Below are 17,133 nucleotides of genomic sequence, written 5' to 3'. Positions count from 1 at the left end.
GGTTTGCGTGGGTTGTGGCATACGCGTCTTTCATGCCCTGTTTTGTATGTACGCAACAGACGAACCAGTCGATTGCGATCGTAGGGTTGGTGACAGCTGCTTTACGCTGCCTTTAATAGATTTTTTTCTCAGCACTTAATAAAACAGCACATTTCTATATTTTGTACATTTTTTATTTAAAAAGCATACAACTAAAGCATTTATCATTTAGTGGTGCGCCTAAAGTTTGTGCTGCTGCTCCTGAAACTAGTGGTACTAGTGGTGTTGTACAAATTCAAATACTCTTGCTTACCTTTTTGTAGTCAAATTTATTATTCTCCGAAAACAGTGTTGCTTGTTATGAAAATAATATTTCAATGGGTCCATTTTCTGTGCTGCAACTAGGGATGGGTGTTCGATTAAATTGTCTTCGTCGATCGTCGGGAGAGTTAATGACGAATTTTCGATTAATCATTAATATTTTCAAGTTAAAAAATTAACTATTTATAAGCTACATTAAAATGCAGTGGAAAAAAAAGCGTGTTTCCTCATTGAGATCTTTATTAGAAGATGAACAAAATATGAGCTGCCGTAATCTTAAGCAGCGGAGCCGACAGCTAGAAGCCGGTGCTACTAAACACAACTGACCCTCGTTTTTTTTCCCTCCAAAATAAAATAATAATAATATAAAAAAACAATGTTAAACAACAACTACAAATATATAATACTTAGGTCTGACAGGTTTTGCCAAATGTAACTCAAAACTATCAAACAAGGTACAGAGTCGAGAAAGCTTCATAAAAATAACCAGTAACTCTCATACAACTTCAGCACCAGCCTACGGATTTGTGTTGAGAAAGATGAGCATGATAACATGCTCTGGGGTCAGACGCGAACGCAGCCTGGTGACCGTCAGTCCAGCCGCCAAAAAACCCGCTCTGAGGGGACTGACGTCCCCGTGATACACAGGTAACTCCGTGCTAACTTGGCTAGCCTGGCCGCGGCTCCGGTGTTTGCTCTCCCCTCGTCCGTGTCAGACGACGCAGGCTCCTCGTCTCCCCCAGCCTCTGGGATAGCTTCGCAGTGTTGGCAGTGAACCAAGTCATTTTTTAACTCAAAATGGTCCCACGCAACACTTCGCCGTGACCTCTTCATGTTTACTTTGGAAATGGAACTACACGGTAACTCGCAGCCAGTCGCAGGTAACTGAGTAGGACTGTGGCGTTTTTTTCAAACACTGCTCCCCCTTGGTCAAATGTGTAATTAGCGAATTTCTCGATGAAAAAATTATTTCATCGAGAAATTCTTAATTATCAATTAATCGATCGTCGATTAATTATGCCCATCCCTAGCTGCAACAGTGTAGAAGGAGCAGCACCGTTGCAAATCTTTTGGCTCCTGCATAAAGGTGGACGACCCTGCATCGATACAGTGACAGAATATAATCATGTTTTCGGCTGGCTTCATTGTTTTAGTGGTTTTCCACAGCTGAATAATTATATCTAGCGCTGCTCCAGGATCAGGACAGTCGCTCATTAAAGGTCCGGTCCTCCAGAGTCGCTGACCTTCACTCACTTTACAATTTAACAAAAAACACCATTCCTGATCACAGGTTTTTAGATGGACGGTAATGATGTGACGTGTTTAAACCTGCTACAAGACCTTACATGAATCGCACAGTCAGGACATCAGGGTTAAAGTGACCGGAATAATCTGGAGTCATGATCCTACATCTTAGATTAATAACTTTTTTAGAATATACGACTAGATGGTGAATATCCCATGTGAATATATTAGCTTGTGTGTGAGGAGGGACAGAGACGAGCAGACACACACACGCACATACACACACACACACTCCTGCAGACAAAAGTTCCTCTGGCAGATTATGACGCAGCATAATGTTTTAACTTCTTTGTTGCAGACGAAGCCTCACCCTGTTTATTCATGAACATAAATATGATAGGATTTCAGTAGGTTTTTCTAAAGATTAGTTATAAATGTGATGATTAGAAAACAACCGACTAATGCGCCTCAGTGCAGTGGTGCTGATTTAAGATGAGAACTTTATTGATCCACACACAGGGGAAATTCAGCTGTTACTGCATTAGGCAGGTCAGAATGATGTAGACAAGAGAATGAAAAAGTATAGAAAGGCAATAGAAGAAAAAATGTAATACAAAAAATGCTGAGTATATGATTGTCAGTGTGTGTCATGAATGTTAAATTTCTGCCAATATCTTCTGACAAGGAGCGTTCAGGGACTGAACGCACCTTGTCCTCTGGCTTAGCCACATGGTGGACTTTTAGGCTTAAAACACAGTGTAAATGAAATGGTTTCGAGTCGAATATGGATGTCAGGGCTTGTGGACACTTGGATGACACCACACGAGAAGGATGGAGGCATCTTATTGTTTTTCTGTTTTATTATGTCTGAAGCTTTGGTCACTAGTTAATTCATTTGTATTAATTTTGATTTTGGATTCTGCTGCACCACTGTTTACCCTTGATACTCCAGAATTGGGGTTTTGTGGTCTCAAATACTTCACCCAACCCTCCATCGGCAAAGTGGTGAGTAGATAATGAGGGAATTTTGATTTGTAGGTGAACTATCCCTTGAAAGTAGGCATACCCACTCAATGTGTCCAATCCATGGAACCTCATATTAATACAGAGAACAGATTACCTAACCCGCTTTAAATTGCTTTATGTCTTGTCCTGCTGTAAGTGAAAGGCGGCCGGCAACCCTGCTGCACCTGTCCCTTCAGGCAGGGAGCTAAGACCAGAGGCAAAATGACAGACAGCCCTAGTCTGGACCACTGCTGGGTATTTATAACTACTAACTCTCAGGCAGGACCTACTGGGGATATGGCAGTAAAAGAACATTATGGTAATCAGTCAGGTAAGAAAGGGGGTTAATTAAGTAAAAGATCATAAGAAGGAAGGAATAATTAGAAACAAATGTAACCAGTGAATAATGGGTAAAAGAGCAGTGAAAAAAAGAGTAGAGCTTTACTCTAGCTGTGTCTCCCCTCCCCCTCATCATGGTTGGGGCTCCCTTGACAGCATGTGGTGCTACCCAACCAAAACATTGCTTTGCATCATTTGTCTCCAGCCAAGACGCCTGGGGGCAAGGTCCCACAGAGTGTGTATGTGTGTGCGTCCATTCAGAAATGAATGCTGGGCCAGACCACAGCACATGTGGTTGAACTGAATGCTGAGAGCATCCATGTGGCTGCTGACTAGAGGGGGCAGGCTGAGAGGGGTGAGTGAGGGAGATGACGGATGGTTCCTTCAGCCTTAAACAAGCATCTACAACATGGAGCACCTGCTTGCTGGATGCCAGGGACAGACAGCGGGTAGCGTTGTAGATCTGGAAGGCTGTGTTTACTCAGGAAAGGCCCAGTGCCCTCATTAAAGACAGGATCCAGACTGAATCTCAATGAAGACATCCAGCAGCAGCAGATTGGACAATGACTGCCTCCTTCAGTCGGCTCTCTACTACCTTCTCCCATCCTATTGTATCAAGACCCTTTTTTATCATATGTTGATAAGTGAAAGGCTTGATTTGATTTAAAGATGTCTTCGATAAAAGTCAAATTCCTCAGCTCTCACTACCTCCAGCTGTGCAGCTGCAGTGAATTGTTGCCTCTTTGAACCATGTTACTGCCAGCCACTACCATGCATGCTGATCATGGCCTCTGTTCTTTTACTCGTGTTTTGTTTATTTCAAGGTAGGAATAGGTTGTTTTTACAAGATAGCTTTGTCCAAGATTAATAAATTACTTCACTACAGGCTACAAGTTGGTTGGATGAGAACACAATTGTTTTAGCCTACCCAAGTCTTGGGAGGCAACTGTCCTAACGTGTGGTATGTTCTACATTCTAATTATGGATATTAAATATATTAATATTAACAAATAACGAATTGATTAAAGGTACCTCAGGGCACCACCCTTCAAAGGAAGGGAAAAGAGCCAGTTTATTGATTTAAGTCTCATAAATGTACTACCTACAAATTTGGAACTCTGATTAACAATCAATTAATAACTATAACCAAAATTAGATAGTTAGCTAAGTTGAAGGATATATAGGTCTTGGTAGTGTAGAGGTTGGCAAAATTCACTTATGCAACATCAATGAGAAAACATTTGTGAAAGAAAAACATTTAATATGAATTTAATATGAATATAATATAAAAACATAAATTACTACTTACTAAACAAAGATGTGTATGTGACTATACGTGTGTGTTTCCGCATGCTTTCAAAATGGCGTCTGGCCACTCTAAAGATAACAAACTACCCCTTTTGGAATGTTTACGACATGTGGCGGGATGTTCATGCGTGTGTCTGTGTTGGTGCCAAATTAGAGAAAGTTACTAGATGCATGCAAGGAAAGACTGAAGAGCAAAACTAGCATTAACTTTCAAATAACTGGTAACCAAAATATCAAAGCAACACAAATCAAACATATAAACATTGCAAGGAATCAAATAAACAGTCTTTGCTTAGCCTAGTATAATTATTAAGCACAGTTGTGTCACCCATCCATGCAAAGTGAAAAATGAGGTTGCTGTGATATTCAAAGTTCTGTGAAGTCGTCTTGCTGGTTGTGTGGCTCCTGCCTTAGTGGTTCTGCTGTGCATACAGCTCAGTGGCTGTTCTTCGGCAGGCCCTCGCGTCGCTGCTTGAAGGTTGGTGAAGCTTGGATTTGTAGGTTTCCCTCGCTGGGTGAGTGGAAAGCTGCACCTCTCCTCCATGAAGTTGATTTGAGTTGAAAGAGTGAGCTGGACCGCCAGCCTTCTCCTCTGAGAAGATGTGCGCTGGAGATGCCAGACTTCTCCAGTCGGCATGGAAAGAGAATGAAAAGGGGAGACCTGGCTTTATATTGGCCTGGTGACTTTGCAGGTCATGGGGCCCAGAGTGACCAATAGTGTGTTTGTTCTGAAACTGCTTGGCACCTCCACTCAAATCAATATTGTTCAGACGTGACCCACTAATTCTGGGGGAAAATGTTAATTCATGTCAAGTAATGCGGGTTAAATAGTTACCTACACAGCAACTCCCATTCTAATAAGTATATTGTTGTCAATCTTTGAGTTCATGAGCTATTGTCTGGCAACTTATTAGCCTCTGGAAGCAAAGACCAATGCCTGTGGCTGCCATTGTTGACAGGGGATATCCGGGCCAAGACTTTCTCTTCCGTTCAGTGTACACTGTTAAGAGTCGCACTAGTTTATTTTATTATATGAGCCGAACGTTTATTCACCCAGAAAACTATATTTGGGGCTAATCTTCATTATTAGTTATCTGCTTATGCAGATTAATTAATAAGCCAATAACTGATACATTTTGGTCAATATATTCTGCCTCCTTTGCTCTCCACATGAACTGCTTACCTGCAGTTATTGTTATTGTGGAAAACAAAGCCTGCTCAAACGAGAAAACAAATACCAAAAGGCTTCTGGAACAAAAATCTTGTCCCTCGCCTACAGGTTCTGCCTATTCCCTTGTATAATTTGTTTATAGATTTTATATTGTTTATAATCACTTCAATGCATAATTATCCAAAGTAAAGTACTTTACTTATTGATAAGATTTGCAGTTTCTTTACTTAATATAATCAATAACGGCTATCACTGTGATTTGTCGTATTGCTTTAATTCACAGATTGGGGTAGAATTACACACATTCCAGATTAGCTGTGAAATGAACACTAGAAAGATGTAAAAAGTTCTAACGTACCGTGATCTGACACAGAATGCCACACTCAAATTGTCAAACCGGAATAATGTTAAAGGAAAAGAATCCTGGATATTATCACACATCAAATACAAACGGTGACACACTCCCAACTCATCAGACTTTGTCGTTTGAAGTGCCACTAATTGATTGTTCAAACGGGTTTTTTTTTTCTTATCGAGGACAGCCCTAATGAACACACACCTCCCCCCCTTTTCGCTGTCTTAAGTACTTCAACTCAAATCAAGGCTCCCAAGGCACTCAACATCTTGCTCACACGTCTGGATGGTGTTACACAAATAATCCTCTACCTCCCAGCAGGAACCCTGAGTGCTGCTTGATTCCCTCCGTTGTCACATTGTGTTTGTCACCCAGTAGCAATTATTTTATTATCATGTAACGTCTCGTTACTGACTTGTGCTGCAGGGACAAGGCCCCAATGTAACACCTTACAGCGCGTCTGCACGCTAATATTCAATAATTGGGAGTGTTAATGAACATGTGGATTGAGAGAGTGCGTCAACTGAGGAATAAGTAAATATTAGTTTTAATTTTAGACATTGAACGTTTTGTTTGTGAATTGTAGGCTAAGTTTCCAGCTGTATTATGGGGAAGATATGAATATTTGGCAGTAAGTGCTTTTTTACAGGCTTATTTGATAGACCACAAAGCCAGTGGGGATAAGCAAACCAAATCTTCCTAACTGACTGAGTATGGGCAACATATTCTATATGAGACCTTTTGAAACCACCAACAAACTTCTCAGAAATCCAGTTTAAGTTTCTTATTTTTTCATCTCTTCCTTCTCTCTTAGAGCTGGGATCACTATCCTGGGATGATTTGGAGAATGACCTACCAGATGAATTGATCCCTAATGGTGGAGATCTAAACCTTGGAATGCCTTCAAATGGTGGAGCAGGACCTGGAGCTGGGCCAGGTGGCACCCCTGCGGGTAGTGTCCCAGATGCAGCTGCCAAGCACAAGCAGCTCTCAGAGCTCCTTCGAGCGGGTAGCACCTCCAGCATCACTCCTGCAGGGCTGAACTCTGCTAGCCCTCAGCCAGGCGGAATGGGGCCGCAGCTGGGTAAAGCGCTGGGTAAGAGCCCCCTCGGCCAAGGCTCTCCCAACAACCACCTGTCCCCACAGGCCCAAAAAGCGGGAACACCAACTGGAATAGCAGGACAGAACAACAACAATACTACTGCAACAATGGGCTTCAACCAGAACATGATCAACAATAGCCAGGGACATGCCGGGTTGCTGACCCAGGGCGGGCAGCCCCAACCTGGGCAGGTTATGAATGGTAGTCTCGGACCTGGAGCTGGGAGAGGACGAGGAGCAGGAGTAGCAGGCCTGCAGTACCAGGGACAGACAATTAAGGGAGCCTCGGCAGGAGCCGGAGGAGCAGCTAGTGCTTTGGCAGAGACTCTCAGCCAGGGAGGGCAGCAGACGGGAGCTCATGCCACCCTTAATGCAGCCCAACAAGCAGGCAACATGAGCAAGGTGAGTCACAGATCCATTTCCATCACAGTTCCCTTCAGTGTAGTGTTTGTGCATGCACATGTTGGGGCTCAAATGTGTATGAAATATATATCCTGTGTTTATGCATCCATTTCAGGTTGTTTAGCAAAAATGTTCCCTGTACGCTTCATTGTTACATTGTCTAAGTGCTTTGCAGATATTAAGCTCAGACAGGATAAAATGTGTAAGGTAAATGGTAACTTCACTGTTGTCATGAATTTGTTAAGATGCTAGCCACTAGGGATGGGCATTCGATTAAATTGTCTTAATCGATCGTCGGGAGAGTTAATGATGAATTTTCGATTAATCATTAATATTTTCGAGTTCAAAAATTCACTTTTTATAAGCTACATTAAAATGCAGTGGGGAAAAAAAGCGTGTTTCCTCATTGAGATCTTTATTACAAGATGAACAAAATATGCGCTGCCGTAATCTTAAGCAGCGGCGCCGACAGCTAGAAGCCGGTGCTACTAAACACAACTGACCCTCGTTTTTTTTTCCTCCAAAATAATAATAATATAAAAAAACAATGTTAAACAACAACTACAAATATATAATACTTAGGTCTGACAGGTTTTGCCAAATGTAACTCAAAACTATCAAACAAGGTACCGAGTCGAGAAAGCTTCATAAAAATAACCAGTAACTCGCATACAACTTCAGCACCAGCCTATGGATTTGTGTTGAGAAAGATGAGCATGTTAAACTGCTCTGGGGTCAGACGCGAACGCAGCCTGGTGACCGTCAGTCCAGCCGCCGAAAAACCCGCTCTGAGGGGACTGGTGTCGCCGTGATACACGGGTAGCTCCGTGCTAACTTGGCTAGCCTAGCCGCGGCTTCGGTGTTTGCTCTCCCCTCGGCCGTGTCAGACAACGCAGGCTCCTTCTCTCCCCCAGTCTCTGGGATAGCTTCGCAGTGTTGGCAGTGAACCAAGTCATTTTTTTTACTCAAAATGGTCCCATGCAACACTTCGCCGTGACCTCTTCATGTTTACTTTGGAAATGGAACTACACGGTAACTCGCAGCCAGTCGCAGGTAACTGAGTAGGACTGTGGCGTTTTTTTTCAAACACTGCCCCCCGTGGTCAAATGTGTAATTAGAGAATTTTATCGACGAAATTCTTAATGATCAATTAATCGATCGCTGATTAATTATGCCCATCCCTAGTAGCCACTAGGGCTGTGCTCAAAAAATCGATATGGCGATATATCGTGACGTCGTCATGCCGATGCACGCATCGATGCAGATGCTACTGTATCGATACGGCATCAAATGCTTTGACGGCCGTCTTGAAAACGAAACTTCACCTATGGTGCAGTGCACAATAATGCCAAAGGGGGCAGCATAGGCAAAAACAGCACACGTCTCAACTCAAAACAAGCAAGGAAGAAACACCGGAAAAACTGGCTGAGTTATTGCACGTGAAATGCTTTGCTCGCACTCTGAATTTGGCCGCTCAACGTGCGCTGGAGACGCCCACTGTTTCTTAATTATTCTCCACTGAGGTGTGGAAGAATGCCAAGGAGCTGTGGACCTTAACTGAAGCGGACCTGGCCTGTGCTGAAGATGAGGCTAAAGCCCTGAAGCCGCTAAAAGCTGCAGCACTCGTAATGTCCGAAGAACATTATAGCCACGCTGCATGCCCAGATGTGCAACTGCGCTCATGTTCAAGCAACAGACTCAGCACTTACGAGGGAAATTAAAAACACCGTATCCGGGGATCTTGGGAGGAGATGCGTGAGCGACAGATCCATGGCATTGCCTTTTTTTTTTTATTGGGATTAGAATGATAATTATTTTATTTTACTTTTAAGATCTTTTAATGGCCAGAATTTTAAGTATTTTGAGTGGTGCGATCCCTAAGACTTCGCCTTTGCTGTTATATGGAATAATAAAGAACAACTGTTGTAGTCAATTCTGTGCAGGACATGGTCATTATTCAAAAGCAACGTGTATCGTGATAGTATCGTATCGTGGCCTCTGTATCGTGATACGTATCGTATCGTGAGGTTGTAGGCAATACCCAGCCCTAGTAGCCACGCATGAAGCTACGTGGCGCTGCTTTTCAATTAATAGCATCTTCACTCCGTCCACGAGTGTATTTAATAACATCCATTGTTGAGTTTTGAGTAGAGGACTACGCTTTTTCCCTGATCGATAATGCCTCCTTCCAAGTTTTGTTGGACAGTAGTTTTTGTGTAACCTTGTTTACTAACAAACAAACTACTTGACAGGGGTTAAAACATAACCCTGAGCGAGGTATTAATGGCAAATCTGGATGAAATATCAACAATGAATCGAGTTACATTGGTTACCCTCATATTAAGACTGGGTCTTTCATTGTTTAAAGGTAACTTATTTCTAAATCTATTTGAGATAACTACTTGTGCTGTACATCCTAATTGGCTAATTATTGAGAGAGGAGTTTGTTTATGACTGATCATTACAACTCTTTGTCTCATAACGCAGTGCGTTAACTACATCAACAAACCTTTGAGATCCTTAACAAGGAACTAAAATGAATCCTCCTGCACTGCAGGTCTCTCCTTTTTTGCATACATGTTAGATCTGTGGTTCATCTGCACAGTGTTGTCAACCAATCACTTTGAACGGTTGGAAATTAGATGTACAATCCACATTTGCCAGTTCATCATCACCTTTGGGAAGGAGTTGATATTAACTTTGCTGTCAGCAGCTCAGTCATTGTTAAGATTGGTCTTGAGACTTTTAGTTTTGACTGTCTATGTATAACAGACTGAGCACATAGGGTCGCTCAGCTACTCAGATTTGAGCTTGCCACAAATGTGGTTTCACAGGAAATCAGTAGAAAGCCATATTTTACTCGCTATGTGTAAGAGCCAAGACATTAAAGCGGTATGTAACCACAACACACACAGATGCTGTGAGCTGCTGAGAAGAGACTTTTAGTGAGTCAACGTGTGTTGAGATTCATTCTTACAACTGCATTAACCACAGGAAAGATTAGAAGCTCATGTAGAAGTATCTTTGAAGGGACTCTCAGTGTTTTGAAGGAAGAGGCCTCAGCTGGTCTGCTGGGATTATCATGTCCCCAACAGCTCCAAAGCAGAAAACCGCAAGCTCCAGTCTTTGTGTGTTGCTTCTGCTATTATGCTTTAATAGCAGGTTGTAAATCTCTTTTTGGGCATTTGTTTTCGTCAGAGGCTTTTGTCACTCTTTTCTGCCTCATGCTCCTTTGTTATTGTGTATGTGCGAACACTCCCCTTGCTTTCTCTGGCTTATTGGATGGCTGCTTGCCCTGTCAGTCACGCAGAGGAGGACAGTTATTGTAAACCACTTAATCAGTTAGAATGACAGAGGGCGATTGCAGGGAGGAAGGAGAAGGGGAGGAATCTCAGCTGTGTAGTCGGGCAGGGCAGTAGACCGGTGAGATGATAGGTGGCAACTGTCCTGCCTACTGATGTGTGGAGTGTGTCAGAGAGTGAGGGGGGGCGGGCTGAAAGGAGAAAGCAAAGTAAAGGGGGCGTGCATTTGTGTGTTCATGTCTGCCTGCTCAGCTGTGTTGAAAGGCTGCCAGTGTCTGGTCGTCTCAGCTGGCTCTTTTTTATCTGGTCTGTTGGAGCGGTGTCAACAACCGCGGGGGATACAGCCGGGCCTGGCATGTCGAGAGTCGGGTCTGGTCTCCCAGCAGCTCCGTGGATGAGAGAGTAGCAAGTTGATCAATGTGTAAAGTCTGGAAGTAACAGGGCTTTTAATTCCTAGTCGAGTCACATGTTGATGTATGCAGTCCTGATCCTAACTTGATGACATTGTTGGAATCAAGGAATATTATAGCTCGGTATTGTTTTTGATACCCGTACCAATGCCAACGACGCACACTTGAGTCAAAGATCTCTTATTGATTAATCTAACGATAATTTTTTGATTAACCGATTAATCTTGCTATAATTTTTTTGATTAATCTAACGATTATCTTTTATTACTCGATTAATATAGTAATGAATTCATCCAAAAATAAAATACATGCGTTGTGGTTCATTTTGAAGTAGCCTGGTAGTTGTATCAAGGTCTATAAGACATATGAGGCCACTCTAATAATAAAATAATAATAAAATAAATGTACCTTCTCGTTTCAAGAAAAATAAGGTTTGCATTTAAAAACAGCTTTTGAAAAAGGCATCTTAAGATAAGTGCATAATTTTAGAAGAAGAATAAAAGATCATTTGAGTTTCTGCTTTTCTTCTTTTTTCCTAACTACATTTCAAATATGAACAATCTCAACAAACATTCACAACTAATCAGCATGAACACTCCTTTTCTCTTTGTTCCCCACCTTCTCTTTTTACTGTATCATAAATGCGAGAAAAGCTGCTCAGGTTAGAATAGAAATGCATCCAGTCTGCCTATTGGAGACTTATGCTTTAGATGATTGTGGGTGATTTTTTATTTCCCGCTTCAGCTTGCTCTTCAGGTGAATCCATGCTTTGACATATTTGCGTTTGATGATGTCGATATGTAGCCCCAGCCCTATACAGCAACACACAAGCCCCATCTCTTAGCATGCCATCACTGGACTAATTGGCATTGCCTATGTCCATAGAAATCTTCAGTTCATTTTTGATTGCCAGTGCATGTATAATATAGCAGAATAAAATGCCAGTAGATGCAAGCCAACAACCATTCAGCAACTAATTGCAACAACACTGTACATTCAGAAATCTTCCGATACCAGTTTCCCCTACATGCATTTAGCAGCGGTGGTGCGCTGCTGCTGAATAATAACTGCTGCTGCTTAGCTGACTTTATCTTTCTTTTTTTCGTAACAACGATCATAACACCGAGCACCGATTAGGCCTATCATGCTAATTACTGTATTGACTAATCAAACAATATATCAATATGACCTTGATAATTTAGCTGACCTGGATAAATTGCGCATTGTGTTTAAATGCATGTTTATTTACATACAAATTTCACGGACATTTAGCGAGATGTGCCGCTTCTCTGTGTGTCTGAGAGCGAGGCGAAGTTCAGACACACAGAGGGCTGGTACCGCCCACTCTCACTCATGCAGAGCGAATCACAGTGAAGCAGCTGGAGGTGAAGTGAAAACATTTTGGGTTTAAGCTGGATGAGAGAGGAGAGCCTGTTAACGAGGTTTCTAGGTTTGGGTGACAACTTTCCCAAGGTGGCATAGGGCGCTCGCAAAGAAAAACAAAGGAACGTTTGAAAATGCACAAAACTAAAAGATTCAAAGTTCAGTATCCAACCCAAAATAATTTGCTTCTAAAAATCAATTGTTTCAAAAAACCTTTATAAACTGATAATATAATAATATCATCTCAACACAGTTCCACTGAGAGAATCAATTTTTTTCTGAGAAGAGGCTCTTAAGTAGAGACAGTTCTCAGGGGTCTTGCTGAAGAATTAATTTGGACTACAACCCAACAGGATCTTGAGAATATGACCAAGTAGTGCTTAATTACCCGTCAGAGTGGCTGACAGCTAATTATAAATATTTCAAAAATCCGAGTAGGTAACCCCTTACCTACTTACTCCAATGCCAGAGTTCTCTCTTGTGGATCGGATTCAAAAACTTTGCTGCTATCTAGTAGTAGAAGAGCGCCCCTCCCACTTTGACAGAGGGGGGAGAAGTAAGTGTGTCTGTAGTCGAGGGGTGTGGAAGTCCATCCTGCCAATAGCTGGTGTCATGCTGAGCTGTGATGGTGCCAGAGCATCAGTGGGCTGGATTAGGCCAAAACAGCACAGTCAGCCAGGCTATGTTGGTGCCGGTGCTGGCAGTGGGGGTCTTGTAATGACAAATTGGCATTACATTTGAAGCGGAACCTTTATTGGCACATTGGTGCTGCTTTGATAGATGTGGCAGACCAAGAACATACAAGAAAATCATCGTCCATTGTAACATCTGGACTTCTAAGAGTTCAGAGAGTCAAAAGTATTTGTTTATGGAAACAGTTTCATTGATAACGTCACATCATTTTCACATAAATGTTAACATCTGGCTAGGTAGAAGTAGTGTGTAGAGACTGACTTACAAACGGTTCCAGCATATCAAATCAATATGTTAAAGTTGTAAATACTTTGAACAATTTAAGTCAAGCCTTTGTAATGTCAGCATTTCAAAATAGCCTTTCCTGCCAATCTGTGAAGCTAACAATAATGCTTTACTATTACATTAACACTTCTGTCAATAAATCTGTTTTCCAGATGGGCCTAGCGAGCAATGGGGGTCCGTTTGGCACTCAGCCCTACAGTCAGGGTGCCACAGGGCCGGGCCAGAAGCTAAACCCTCAGCAGCAGCTCCAGAACAAGGCTGCTCTTGCCAACAGTCTGCCACCCTTCCCCAGCGAACTCAAAGGGGCTGCTGTCACAAGCGTGCCAAACATGGTTAGTGCTTACACATTCAGACATTGCCATACAGTTGCTCACTATGTCTATGATCATGTACTATACTATTTGAGTGTTATAGTTTTTAAAATTCGAAGTTGGTTCATTTCAATGATTAGGATAATCTAAGGATTACACACACATCTGTGTCTTGATGTTTAAATCTATGTCCCAGCACTAACAGCTTATGTCTGTTTGTCTGCATGTGATTAGTGTTTCTGTTTTGATAATATTCTATATTTAATAAAGATACAAGTTTGAAGCTTATTGTTTTATAATTTTCATTTAGTGATTGCAGAGCCTTTACAATGATCTTGCTATGATTGATTGATTGTAAATGCAAGTTGACAATAATTGAATCACTAATCTGCTCTATTAAAAGTCAATCTTGAAACTTGAAAGGTTGGGAAACCTAAGAACTTTTATAACTTCATACAATACTAGAGATGCTACAGAGATGTATACAATTACAAGCAACAAACTTAAAGTTCCTGATCAAGTTTGGTAATATGAAAAATCATTTAACTGCAAGCAACTGACAATAATTGGTAGCACCCCAAGTAAAAAGACATAGACAGCTATATTTTAACCCATTACAACTTTGACATGTCTGCCTTTTTCTTTGTCAACGTGCACCAGGCCGCGATGCTCCCCCTGGCTGGCAGCGGAGGTGTGGCAGTGCCTTCGGCAGGACCTACAGCTGACCCAGAGAAGCGCAAGCTTATCCAGCAGCAGCTGGTCCTGCTGCTCCACGCACACAAGTGCCAGCGTCGGGAGCAGGCCAATGGGGAGGTGAGGGCCTGTGCCCTCCCTCACTGCCGCACCATGAAGAACGTCCTCAACCACATGACCCACTGCCAGGCCGGCAAGTCCTGCCAGGGTGAGTTGGCTTATTTGAAATAAATAGGCAGCGAATAAAAATCTATGATATCCAGATGTTAAAAAGTTATTTGATACATTTTCATTAAAGCTCTTTTTCAAAATACGTAGTATAAAAGTTGCGTATTTTGAAAAAGAGCTTTAAGCGGCACAATGATCCGTCTTTTAACTTACGTCAGTCATTATCTGTTAGACCTCAATAATTTTGCAGACCTATCATCTTTTGAATTAATGCATCAATCAAATTTGATTTGTATAGCCCATATACACAAATCACAATTTAACAAGGTATGACATCCTTTGTCCTTAACCCTCAGCAAGACAAAGGAAAAACTACCAAAAACATTGGAAATAGACATAGAAACATCGTAGAGAGAAACATGTGAGGGATCCATCTCCCAGGACGCACAGAAGTGCAATAAAACTGAGAATACCTCCAAAATAACAACATTTACAACATTGATGAGAAAAAACTGTTTTTTACATAATGAAAAAGTGATGTACATAAAAAAGTGTCTGATAGAAATGTAGGGATTGCTATTGATGTGATGAAAAATTCTTCTGCAGCTTCTCATATTTAAGACTGACTCATGTGTTTTTGCTTTGCTTGGACTCTAAAGTTATATTTCAAGTCAAACACATTCAGAGCCGAAGGTGCGTGAAGTGTAAAGGCGTCTGTGTTGCTGCTCTCTGCATGCCAGCTCATTTCCTCTTGCCCAGGATCTCTGCTTCTCGCTGTCACTGAAACAACAGTTAGGAGAGATTTTGTTTCCAAACACGTAGTTATCATCTGTAAGATTTTACATTTATCTCGTGACTGTTGGCATTGTTAATTTTTCACCTGAAGAAACCCTGGAGTCTGCAGACTGCTTGGTTTGGCTTCAGACCTATATTTGATCCAATTTTCCTTGAATCGCAGAAAGCCATCAATATGATAGTGCTGCTATGTTTGAGTCTTTGCCAGTATTACTGGCATTCTCACAAAGAAAATACAATTTAATTGTTTATTTTGGCATAGCCCTTGAAGCTTAAAGACATAATTGGAAATGGAGCAGTAGTCAAAAGTGCCAGGCAGCTAGAAAGTTTGATTTTAGCCTGCTATTGATTTCTTGTGAGAAATCCAGCTGCTAGCACATTAGTCTGGCCACAAATAAAATGAAGCCCCTCAGTTTGCTCAGTCACGCAGTGGGAAATGTGGTTTGGGTTCCCTTCTACAGGGTTAAGTGGAAATGAGCGCAATGCTTAACATCTCTTTACTCTCTGTCCATCTTTCTTACTCTTAATGTGGTCTGCTTAGCTCTTTTTTCTTCTCCTTACAGGTCCCAGGTCCACTAGACAAATCATTTTAATGACGTGACTGCATATCGTCTTGAGTCCTTGATTTGAGTTTAATGCAATGCTATATGCAGTGTGAAGTATTGTTTTATATAACTTTACCAGTAAACTCATGATTGATGAATGTAAGAAAAAATGTATCGTGGTGTTATGAGGTCTATGATAAATAAAGGAGAAGAACTCAAATGGAAATAAAATACCATGTTGGTCATGCTGTAAAAATTTTGCTTCAGTAAACACTACATTACTGGGTTGAATATAATAACCATTCTATTGATTTCAGGTGATATTGTCCCACCACTTGCTTCAAGCACTATGTGCTGAACAGTACAGAATATTGTAAGGATAATGGTTTTATAACCTGCTAACTTTCCTCCCTTATCTCCTTCTGCCTTCCCCTTTAGTGGCTCATTGTGCGTCGTCCAGACAGATCATCTCCCACTGGAAAAATTGCACACGACACGATTGTCCCGTCTGCTTGCCGCTGAAGAATGCCAGCGACAAGCGCACCCAGCAGTGTAAGGAGTAGTAGCTGGCTCTGGCCTGCTGCCACATACACATTGTCAACACGTCATCTTTTACCACACTCTGAAAAAGTTGAATCATCTCCATTGATAGTACTGAATAAGTCTATTTTATAAGATATCGAGACATGGCAACCTCTGGGTTCGTTTAACAAAGGCCTCAGTTTTTCCCTAAATCATGACACGAGACAATACAGCGTTTTAATAGTCCTTGAGAAAGAATTCGACCTGCATGCTGCTTTCCTGAAAGCAGTCAAAGATGTTTGTGTGTCGAATGTGTTTACCTTTAGCCATTCAGACAAGCCTGGCAGTTTATTTCCAGGCTTACGCTCCTCCGCGATAACTTAAAGCACTCGATTAGTAAGAGTGTGGTCCTGCTGTGCCTGTAATCTGACACACAGAAGAAACAGAAGTGCGATGGTGGGAAGGAGGGTGGAAACGTAGAGCGTGTGCTTGAGGAGCTCTGCGCAGCCATTTGCTGTCGTGCTGTTTACTGCCACTCCCCACTCGAACAGAGCTGAGTTTGACACCATATACTTCGTACAAGAACCGCTCTACTTTCTGTTTTGTTTTTCACTGACTCCATGTAGCTGTTATTATGCGCTGACAGACTGTTTTCTTCTTTGGATTAGCTAAATTAGTCACTGGAACATTTACGTTAGTTACTTAAAACTTTTTTCATTCCAGTTTTGCTCTCTGTTTGCTTTCTTTAATTCCCCATTTTGCTCAGCATCTTACATCACTTAGAACATTCCAGGGTTGGT

At 41.8% G+C, this 17,133-nt stretch overlaps 1 protein-coding gene across 1 annotated transcript in view; it reads left to right on the top strand.

The window, feature by feature from the left end:
- The window catches only part of crebbpa (CREB binding protein a), a 45,345-nt gene that overhangs the window by 8,759 nt on the left and 19,453 nt on the right, over positions 1-17,133 (top strand). The window contains exons 2-5 of the mRNA XM_053418718.1: positions 6,538-7,226; positions 13,452-13,631; positions 14,271-14,511; positions 16,250-16,363. Of these exons, the coding sequence (XP_053274693.1) occupies positions 6,538-7,226; positions 13,452-13,631; positions 14,271-14,511; positions 16,250-16,363 (1,224 nt within the window). The remainder of the gene's footprint in view (positions 1-6,537; positions 7,227-13,451; positions 13,632-14,270; positions 14,512-16,249; positions 16,364-17,133) is intronic.

Source organism: Pleuronectes platessa, chromosome 3, assembly GCF_947347685.1.
Source record: "Pleuronectes platessa chromosome 3, fPlePla1.1, whole genome shotgun sequence".
Lineage (NCBI taxonomy): Eukaryota > Metazoa > Chordata > Actinopteri > Pleuronectiformes > Pleuronectidae > Pleuronectes > Pleuronectes platessa.
Note: the sequence above shows the minus strand (reverse complement) of the source record. Positions and strands in the feature narration are given on the sequence as shown.